The sequence below is a fragment of the Lacerta agilis genome, chromosome 6 (genome assembly GCF_009819535.1).
Source record: "Lacerta agilis isolate rLacAgi1 chromosome 6, rLacAgi1.pri, whole genome shotgun sequence".
Taxonomy (NCBI): domain Eukaryota; kingdom Metazoa; phylum Chordata; class Lepidosauria; order Squamata; family Lacertidae; genus Lacerta; species Lacerta agilis.
This window is the reverse complement of record NC_046317.1, coordinates 15,059,047-15,070,067: the sequence shown is the minus strand read 5'-3', so window position 1 is coordinate 15,070,067 and position 11,021 is coordinate 15,059,047. Positions and strand designations below refer to the sequence as shown.

General features: G+C 42.3%; 1 protein-coding gene across 2 annotated transcripts in view; it reads right to left on the bottom strand.

The window, feature by feature from the left end:
- Positions 1-1,231: 1,231 nt before the first annotated feature.
- CRB1 (crumbs cell polarity complex component 1) overlaps positions 1,232-11,021 on the bottom strand; it is a 144,305-nt gene continuing 134,515 nt past the window's right edge. For both annotated transcript variants that reach the window (XM_033151418.1, XM_033151417.1), the window contains one exon: positions 1,232-2,182. In XM_033151418.1, the coding sequence (XP_033007309.1) occupies positions 1,967-2,182 (216 nt within the window). In that variant the 3' untranslated portion in view covers positions 1,232-1,966. The remainder of the gene's footprint in view (positions 2,183-11,021) is intronic.

Below are 11,021 nucleotides of genomic sequence, written 5' to 3'. Positions count from 1 at the left end.
AGTCTAATCACATCTATTGGAATGAAGAGTGAGACACTGTTTTTTTTTTGTGTGTGTGTGTGTGTGCTTGGAACCTTGATCCCGGTAACTCTCACCCAACTGTATTAGACTTCAGAAATAAAGTTATGACACCCCCACCCACAATTCTGAAAGCTTTCCACATTTCATTTAACACAGGGATGATTTTCACTTTAAACCTAAGACTTGTTCAATGATGTATGAGGATTGGCCCTGCCAGGAGACACACCCTGCTGGGCTGGATATAGTGGCTGCTAACCCTCTGATTATGTGAAGGTAACTAAGCATCATGACCTTATAACATTTCTCTAACTCTTGGATAAGAGAAGAAAGGTGAGCTGACTAGATGGCTGGAACTGCAACACCACTCCCTTCTCCCAAGAATCCTTGGCTCTGCCTTTCTTTAGGCAATACCATTCATTATTTTCTTCCTTCTCTCATTGCAGACCACAGTATATCCCAGCTCTGAGTGATTTACACAGCTGTCCTGACTTTCACGGCTGCTTCCTACAGACCAGAACCTGTCTCCCTCTAAATATTGTGGGATTGCACTTCCATCAGCATGGCCAATGGTTTGGGGTGTTGGAAGTTGGGGTGATGGGAGTTGTAGTCCAACAATATTTGGAAGGCTGGAAATTCTTTGTACCTGATTTTTCTTTTTCTTTTTTTTAAAAAAACAACCCTGCACTGATGAGGGCCAGACCATCATTGGTTAGTGAGCTGCAGGATATAGTATCTGGTAGGTCATTGCACAGTGTTGGTTTCTCATTTTAAAATTCTGACTGCTTTGAATTTCATTAGAAAAGTGGGTCAGTCAGGGGTGGGTAACCTGTGGCCCTCCAGATGTTGGGAGTTTAAGCTCAATATCAGCCCCACCCAACATGATCAATAGTCCAAACTTAGGGGGGGGGGGTCCAGCAAGCTGTAGGTTCACCACTTGATGTAAATTAAGGAACTACATTTTTTTAAAAAAAACAACAACACACAAAACACCAGTTTATTCTCCATGAAAGGAACTATAGCTTCCTCTAGATCTGTAACACGTGCAGAGAATATTTGTCCTCCAGATGTTGCTCCCATCACTCCTGGTTATTGGCCATGTTCACATGGGGCTGATGGGAGTTGTAGTTCAGCAACATCTGGAGGGCCAAAGGTTCCCCAAATGTGATCTAGAACAACCTGGTGGAAAAACTGTTGCAATGAACACACCAAGCAGTGATCATTTGAAATGTTTATTTTTCTGCATGAAGAGCTTTTCCCCGGAGTATTAATTTAGTCCCTGATTAAAGAATTAAGATAGATGTGCTGCTGAGAAAGACCTCTACTCCTAAGGTTTCTTGAGATGCCCAGTGATGATTGAATGGCAGACAGATTATCTGGGGTTACGTGATGGTTCCGCTTTGTCTTTTGCAATGATGGTGAATGCTAGGCAGATGCACAGGGAATGAGACAAAATACGTGGCTTCAGTTGTATCTGAAATGCAGGCACTTAACAAGTATCCTAGAGCCATTGCAGTCTTTATATCCTACAGGCGACTCGACTAAAGCTAAAATTTCCAGTGCAATAAATAAGAATTTCCAGAAAGTTGGAAATGGCACCCATTAACTCCATTCATTAATGCTTTCTGGAGCTGAGATCTGCAGCCCCATAGTATTTCCAGGTACGTGTGTCTGAGTGCTCAGTTCCCTTTCCAACTGCAGTCCCTCACATCTCATGAAGGCTCCCATGAATATCAGAAGAATCGGAGGCTACTGGTGAAAGGGGGAAGTGGAAAAAACCCCAGGTACACCTGGGATAATGTGCATGGTGCTTTGGATACTGACCAAGGTGTTGAGTTAAATGGCAGAGGTCATCATAGTCTAGAGGGGGGTCCTTTCCCTGGTATCCAGAACAACCCATTCTAGCCGGAGGCTTCCATATACGTAAGAGGTACAACAGGAGTTCAAGCTAGATCAACCTTTCCATTGGGGGAGGTTGTACCATGTTCCACATTTCAACTCGGGACCCTTCTTTCTCCTGGCGGCTGGGGCTGTAGGTTCCTTGGGTAGCCCGTTTGTTGGAAGTTATGATGGAAGCTGTGGCCGCAAGAAGGAAGATCAGTAACAAGGCCAGTGTCACTGAGCCAATGGCGGTGAATATATTGGAGGCCAGGTCAGTTGTTAGCTGGAAGGATGGAAACAACACACAATGTGGTTGGTGTGGAAAGAGAAAAGGAACATGCATAGGAGTACCATGAAGGAAAACCATGTGACGTGAACAGTTTCCATTTAAATGTATACCTACTAAGGAAAGTCCACCTGGTTTGTATTTGTAAGTGATGGGGGTATGCTGTTCTGTATTTGCCGAGGAATGAATTCATTTTTTGCTGTGCAAAAACAAAACAAAAAACCTGTCGACAGTCTGAATGTTTTGTATATTGAAAAAGTAATAGTTTTGCTGCTATATTTTCTGAATTGCTAAAATCGCATATTAAGAAAGTTGGCAAATTTATGGGCTTTAGCCAACATGGCAGCTCCACTGGTGCAAGGGACTTCCATGTGCACAACCAAACTTCCTCTCCTTTCCCACACCAGAGATGGATTTAGGGGAGCGCAACCAGTTCAGTCGCACTGGTGTGGAGCCTTGGGGGTGCAGCAACTACAGTGGTACCTTGGTTTTCAAGTGTCTCTGAACCCAAACGTTTTGGTTTTCAAACGCTGAAAACCCAGAAGTAATTCCTTCTGTTTTTGAACACTCCTCGGAAGTTGAACGGCTTCTGCTACGTGTTTTTCAGTTTTTCCAATTGAACTTGCGGCCAGCCCTTTGCACCTCGGTTTTCAAACGTTTCGGAAGTCGAATGGTATTCCGGAATAGATTATGTCTGAGAACCAAGGTACCACTGTATTATGTAGAATGGAAGGTGAGAGGCAGTGGGAGACACAGAAATTTGAGACCCCAAAGTCTGGCACTGCCCACTTCCCCATAATCAGCTCTGGGCAGTTGGGGGACCCTCCAGTGAAGATTAGAGTGGGGCAGGGAGAGGAGAGTAAACAGAAGTCCAATTGTTCCAGTGAGATTACTCACATGGAACATTTAATACAAACTCGTTTATTTAGATTATTTCTACCCCACTTTCCAAACTATCCCCCCCCCCAAGTAGTTTACTTTATCAAAACAGTTTACATGTACCAAGGCAATCTGCATGTTGAAATTTGTTATATATGATTAATGATGCAAATAACTTCAAATATCTCTCCCAACCAGACTCCCACATTTCCCCGTAGTCTTCAGTGATGCCCCCTATCTGCAGCTGCTTTAGTGGCAAAAAAAAAAGTCTCCCAGTTGCTTCCTCCACATAAGCATGGTCATTCTGATCTCCCCCCTGCTTTTTTTTTTTTTTAAAGGGAAAAAACTTGTAGGATGGATGGATCTATTATGTTCTCTGATGCACAAGTTTTATCAAACGCTAGGAAGTTTTCATGAAATCATTGCCCATAAAGCCAGTATAATCAAACATTCTTCCAATCAGCTGTTGGAAGGAGCTAGAATTTTAAGAGAGGAGGAAACTGTTTTAATGTGATCTCTCTGTTTCTAGTCCCAACTCGTACTGGAAACCTCTGAAACAGCAGGAAGTACTATAGGAAAAACATGGTCATTGTGGACAACATCACCCTGGGAGGATTTTGATCGTCCAGGCAGATTTTGCTTTGGGTTTTTTTTGATATGTATCCCTAGTGACAATTGAACTGTCAGAGATGGAACATGTGCTTGGGGCAGGAACTTTCAAATCCAAAATGTTTTTTTTAAAACAAACGAAAGAACTTGAGAGGTCAAAAATCTCAAAAGCACTTCCTGGAGACTAAGGAACCTGATTTGGCTACCTGCATGGAGGAATTTTTCTGACGTTGATTCCTACCGATAATGCTTTGAGTAAAAGCTCATCACTGTTTGGGGTTACTCTCTATATAGAAATGGTCTGTAGAGTAACATTTACTTTGCGATGTAAGGAAGTGACAGCATGCCAGGAGAAACATTAGGAGATCCTTGAAGTGGATGAGGGGAGGTTAAGTAAATCCATGTAGCATTCAAGAAATGTAAACTTGGCTCAAGGCTCATGATCAGCAGATATTACAGCCTCCTTCTGCCCTCATGATTGCCTTCTGTCTGAGGAAATAAAATCAATTATGATTATATTTAGAAAATGTGTTAACTATTATCTACAGCACTCATACCTCTTTTAGGCAACTCATACCTAGGATTAGAAACCACATTTCCTTAGAAGTTAAAAAATAAAAAATAAAGTCACTCTTAATTCCACCCCAGAGAGATGTGGCATTGATTGGGAAACACTTTTCCATGACCACAACCATTGAGGGCAGGCCAGCACAACTTGAGTCCTCCCCATCCACTGCCTCATAGTTTTTGCCTTAGGATCGCAGCCCAAACTAATATCCTTGCATTTTGTGATGTGAAGGTGTTTGATACAAAAGCGGTATGTATTGATCGGTGGGCTCGCCGAGGGAAGGTGGCATCTCTCCAAAATGTAAGCCCATAAATATAGCTTGGGGAAATAGGAAATAACAGATTGCTTTAGGGGACCTATTCTGTGCAAAATTAATATTGTACTCTGAAGTACCCCCCCCCCCAGAAGTGGAAATTCTTCGAAGGTCTTGAACTCAACTATTGATAGCAATGGAATCATAATTAAAAACTTCCTTTTTAAAAGAGTTGAACCCTTTGCAGACCACCATGCATGACTGTTGGGCTGATGAATCATAAACTGAACTTCTGTGTTCCTGATATAAGGGATTGTTTCTTCATTCCTAAAGTATAATGGATTCAGGCCCCACCCACTACACCTTGTTACAGGTGCTAAACAGCTATGGTTTCCTTGCAGAACCTGGTTTTAATGGTCATTCTGGTAAAATATTGGTTGGTTAGCCAACTCAGATACTAGCCCTGCATAAGAGCCCTTTCCCTTGATCGCCACGTAACTTAGCTGGGATTGCATGGCAAGACACACAACTTTCAGCAGGCTTACAATCTGCTACTTTCATTTTAAAGTAAATTACGCACAGCTTGAGGGAGTAATCCTTTGTAACAGTTCAGTTCTCGCATCCAATTTCACAGCTATCCCCGCTGCCACCTTCCCTTTCCCGTTGCACTAGATAGCAGCGTAAACCCCTGGTTATGCACTTCCATACCGATTGGCTGGTTCCCACGGCAAGGTCCTGGTCTTCTGGGCAGGTTGCCTTGCTAGCTGTGGACTGACTTTAAAATTGCCAGCAGGCTCGCCAGTCGAGTCCCATCAGGATCAAGTATGTATTGCTTGGCCAACTGATAGCTGAGTGACTAATTAACATAAAAGAGCTTGGCTTATTGGAGAGAAGTGCTTTATGAGGTTTTTGTTTTGTTTTTTGAAATGATGGTGACAGAAGAGGTTTTGGCTGGCCACATTAGGGTCTGCTAGCCACCGTATTTCAATGCCTAGGAACAGAGAGATGAGCATTGGCTGGTCTCTGAACTTTACAATGAAGCCCTGAACCACATCTCAGGACATAAAATAGACTGGCTAATCAGAGAGAGAGAGAGAGAAGTTTGTGTTTGTAAAATGGTCTCTGGAAGGGTGGACGAAAATCCCATACCTTCATCAAGTAATGGCAATATAAACTTTAAAGCCCTTTGCCACCCAGGGCCAGGCTATTTTGGCCATCTTTAATTATATGAGCCTGCCCAAGTTTTATATCATCATAGGAGGTCCTGCTTCCATTGGCAGAGAGCAGAGAGAGGGTTTTCTCAGTGGTGGCACTGTGACTACAGAAATCTCTAAGGAGATTCAACAAAATCCCTGTCCTGTTTTTAGACGAGGGGTCTAAACTTGTGGTCCTCCAGGTGTTGACTTGAAGCCCCATATGCTGGAAGCTGCTTATAAAGATTGTTCCCCCCCCCCCTACACACACACACACATGTTTACAAAGCTCCTGTGCTTTTGAGATGATTTGGGATCTTTTTATTTTTACAATTTAAGGTGCTTTTGGGAATGGGTATTTTTTAAAAGTGGAAAGTAAGTAACTTGAAATAAATGAAATAAATACCAAATGGGATTTTCTAGGCTCACAAAGCGATTATGTGAAACTACTTCAGACTTAGTCAGACTCTTTTGTCCAGTACTGTCTGATTTAATTGGGAAACGTTTTCTAAGATTTGGGGGGCAAAGCTCTTTAACTGGAGAGACTGAATCAGCCGTTTGTTTTTTGACCACAGAACTATGTGCCAGCTATGCTGTTAGAATCATAGGATTGTAGAGTTGGAAGGGACCCCGAGGGTCATCTAGTCCAACCCCCTGCAGTGCAGGGATCTCAACACACTGTCTCCCATCCAAGTTGAAACCATAGCGGGCCCTGCTTAGCTTTGCAAATGTGCTAGCAGTTTTATTGCTACACCACTTGTATTGTTAAAGCTTAAAGGGGCTTCAACCTGGTCATTATCTGGGTAGGAAAGACGGGAGGTTGTTCTGAAAGCTTCTCAGAGGGAAGAGTGGGATGATTTAAGGGCAATAAATAAATAGCCTGCCTTGAAGCTCTACCCTTTGCATATCATGCCACAAGCAGCCAGATGGCAAATTCCTCACTTGGATTGACATCGGCCACAAACTCCAATTATGTGAGTAATTGTTCACCAACGGGAGCCTGGTGCTCACAACAGGGCATGTGATAACTGTTGGAATAGCCGGTCTTTGGAGACTACGGCTATGCTGAGGCACCAGATGGTTAGCAATATGGGCTCAAGCCAAACACTCCTCAGATTACAAGAGGCCCTCGGAGGTCTTCGGGTGTAGGCCTTTATGCCGATTACCACTTTATAGAATGAAAATATAGAACTCATAGCCTTGCTTGTCAGCCTGGCACAGCACCTTTTCCACTTTTATTGAGACGCTTCTGTCACTCACTCTGAGTGTTAAATAGGGTTTCCACCAAATTTCACATGAAGTTAAATATGAAGTGAATTTGAAGGTTCTCCTGTAAGGAAAACACCTAGGCTTACGAGGGAAGGCAAAAGAACTTGGCTTTAAGTTCTGCATAAATTCATCCCCAACAATTTTGTGAAAAGAAGAGATTTGTGTCTCAAAGATTTTGCTGAAAGAGAAATTTGAAGAAAAATAGGAGATTTCCTCCTCGGTGAAAACGTATTAAGGATTTCAAAGGAAGCTAGTAGATTAGGGATGGGAAAGTTCTCTTTCAGTTCCAGCCACCATAGACAGTGGTCAGAGATGATGGGAATTTGTAGTCCATCAACAGCTGGAGGGCTGCAGGATCCCATCACTGTGTTAGACAAACAGAATTCATTGGCACTAAGGTTTTGATCAAGACAACTACTCTGGTGATGATATTGAAAGGAGCTATTGTGGAAAAAGCAGTTTAAAAGCCAAGGAAATGTTTTTGTTTCAAGGTATGTGGTGATTTTTTAATGGCATCCTGGTATTTCAGAAGACTAGCCGAATAATGACAACGTTGTGTGACAGCATGCCAAAAAGTTCTGAAACCACCTCCCTCAGCAACTAAGCTGGTAAGTGCAAAAAATTCTAAAATTTATACATTTCTGAAATATTGTGTGAAGTTGTGCTACAGCCCAGTTTGCGTATACATGTCTCGGTTTAATACATCAAGAGTTACTATGTTTTGCACCTGTATGTTCCACCCATGGGTTGTCACTTCCCTATTTCCTTCTCATTGTATTGACAATTCAACATTTTCTGGATTATGGAATCAAAGAATTGGAAAGGACCTTGAGGGCCATCTAGTCCAACCCCCTGCAATGCAGGAAGCTCAGCTATATCACCCATGACAGATGGCCATCCAAACCTTTGCTTTAAAACCTCAAATGAAGTCCGCCACCTCCCAACTCTTACCATCAGAAGGTTCTTCCTGAAGTTTAGTTGGAATCTGCTGTAATTCATTGTTAATTAATTCATTGTTTCCCATTTCAGCCGAACTTTAAAACGACGGTTGCTTGGATTGGCATAAAACAGAATCTCCAACCACAGTTCATTTTGGTTTAAGATCCTGGCTAGGTCTGATCTTGGTAACTAAAGTTTCCCTGTTCAGATACTGAAATAATAATTAACTTGGGAAGTGTTGAATCGTTGCAAAAGAGGAGAGAAAGAGCAGGTGCATGAGATACTGAGATGCATGTTTGAATTGGGCCTGTGTCAGGAGCACAGGATGGCTGGATGACGAGATTAACCAGATACAAGCACTAGCATTCAGTGATTTTGCATATGCTTCCCACATTGCTTTCCTAACGCCTTACAATATGCATAGAAAAGTGTTGTGATGTCCCCCATCCCTGCCCATCTCCCTGGACAACTAATGTATACCATACACATAACTTCCCAGCTGTTCCAAATTCCTTGGTTCTTGCACAATCAGATATGCTTAGCAATAATACAAGGGATAACTCGGAGAACTGCCCTCTCCAGTCGGTGCTAGGATTCGGCAAAACAATCCTGGCAGGTTAGCGAATATTTAGCACGAATCACTGGCTAGCAAATAGCTCTTTGGGTGGTTCATGCTGTCAGACAGCAAGACAGCAAGCCAACAACTCTTCTGCCTGGGTGCAACACTTAAATTGCAGCCATCTTCTGCTTCCAGCTCTAAATATTGATTGTCAGAAGCCAAGGCCCTACCGCCTCACATATTACACATAGCTACTATGTTTTTGCTCACTGATAAGTAAACGATTGTGACCTATGTGAGCAAGTCTGTCTGTGTATTATCCCCGTGAGTAGTTCCTTGGAAGAAAGTTAATCGAGGCTCAGGGATCGCAGAGCAAGCACAACTGATTTGGGTTTGAAAGAAATCATTTTTTAAAGAATTGAAATATTTGCTTTTCTTTTGACGAGATGGTTATCCATGGCTGGATCATTTATCTTGCATCTCGGTTCTGAGCCTCTGGATGGTGATTGACCAATTGTGGCAATAGCGTCTTCTTAATAGTGTCAATTAAAGTGAACTTAGTAAATTGGTCAGTTTCCTGCTGAGACTGTTTTCAGTAAGTTAGATATCTAACTGACTGTGTTTTAGGATTTAATTGTGTTTGAAGGAACTGCATTCCAACTAGGGATGGGGGAGGGAAATCAGTTCACAAGTAACAACCCGAACCTATCTGGTTCACACTTTTCAAAACCACAGCCATCCTTGGAAATGCACACTTCTCTGAATTTTACAATTCAGTTCCCCACCAAGTAATGTGTACAAAACTGCACATACAATAAAATGCAAAATGCCCTACATTGTGCATATGAAAATGTGCATATTAGGGGAAGTTATATATAGACATCTGTGCATTAAGAGAAATTTGCATTAATGCTGATAAATGTTCATGGGGACTCTTTTTTAATAATAAAAAATTACAAACTGATCTTCCCCTGTGCATGACCTGCACCCCCCCATATTTACTCTAAAGAGTTGGGAAAACTAGAACAGATTTAAGGGGCACATGGGATTTCAGATTCTTTACTTTCTCACTTTCCTAGTCTTAAGTTCAGTTTTCCTCATGAAAATTTATCAGCATTTTAGTATGTAGCAATTTTACCTAGGCAATTTAATTTTCTATGTTATTTTCACTCACATGCATTTTATGTACACTGTCCCCTAATATGCACATTTTTGTCTACATTATTTGGTTGGGGAGATTCAATTTACAAAATTCATAGATATGCACATTTCAAAAGATTGCTGTGTTTTTTGGGGGGAAGTGTGAACCAAAAGCCCTGCCCCTGCATACTATATATATATTGTTAAAGCATAATTGATTTCTGCCCTTTAAAAAGCAAGATAGTGACTTTCCTAAAAGAGAAAGGGACTGTCCCTGGAAAGTTGAAAAAAATGGATTGTTGTGTGCAAGAAGCAGAAACCTTTACTGAAAACAACAGCAGTTGTTGGATTTTTATCTAGTTGAAACTACTTTACTAGTTGAAACTACACACTGTGAGAGGCAGTGTGGTATAGTGGTTAAGAGCGGTAGACTCGTAATCTGGGGAACCGGGTTCGTGTCTCCGCTCCTCCACATGCAGCTGCTGGGTGACCTTGGGCTAGTCACACTTCTTTGAAGTCTCTCAGCCCCACTCACCTCACAGAGTGTTTGTTGTGGGGGAGGAAGGGAAAGGAGAATGTTAGCCGCTTTGAGACTCCTTTGGGTAGTGAAAAGCGGGATATCAAATCCAAACTCCTCTTCTTCTTCTTCCATTTTGAGATGGAATTCACCAGTTTAACCTGAGTGGACCTGATCAATCCTCGCACATCAAGGGATATAATGAAGATGGGTATTTGAATTGCCATTGAAATCTCTTCCTCAGTCATTGCCTCCCTCTAATAGATGATGCTTATAAGTTTAAGTCCATTTCAAGTTGCGCTTAAACTGGACATCAGGCTCTGACCAGGGCGTGAACATTTGGGGCAGATCTAAAGATTCTTAACCTGAGATCAGGTTCGCAGATTTTAAAAATGCGGCCTTATAGTAGCAGACTTTGCCGTATACCTCCCCCCCCTTCCCTGTGTAGCTTGTACTCCCAAGTGAATCATCCTTTCTAATGTAAATAAAGCTTAGAAGATCCCCACTAGCTTCTCCTGGTGCCTGAGCTTCATACTCCTGTGGGAATGTTGCATGAAGACAGAAGGGGAGAAAACGAAACCGGAGAGACTTGATTTCAGCTAAAATATTCCAAGACATTGAAATGATCTATTCCCATCCATCTCATTATGTGTAATTGCCCCCAAACCAATGAAGCCCTGTTTCTTTTTTAACTAGCAGTATGTCCCCCCCCCCGCTCTATCAACAAAACAGAGGAGTTGCCACATCCATTTTGGCGCCTTTCTGAAATCCCCTTGTGGATTTTACTTCTTACGATGGAAGTTTGACTAGCCACAAATCCAAAAGGGAGGGATGCTAGCCCTTCAGGTAACGTGGGAAACCAAATGAAGAGCCACGCACTTAAGCCCACACTGTGCATCTCTGGGTGTGT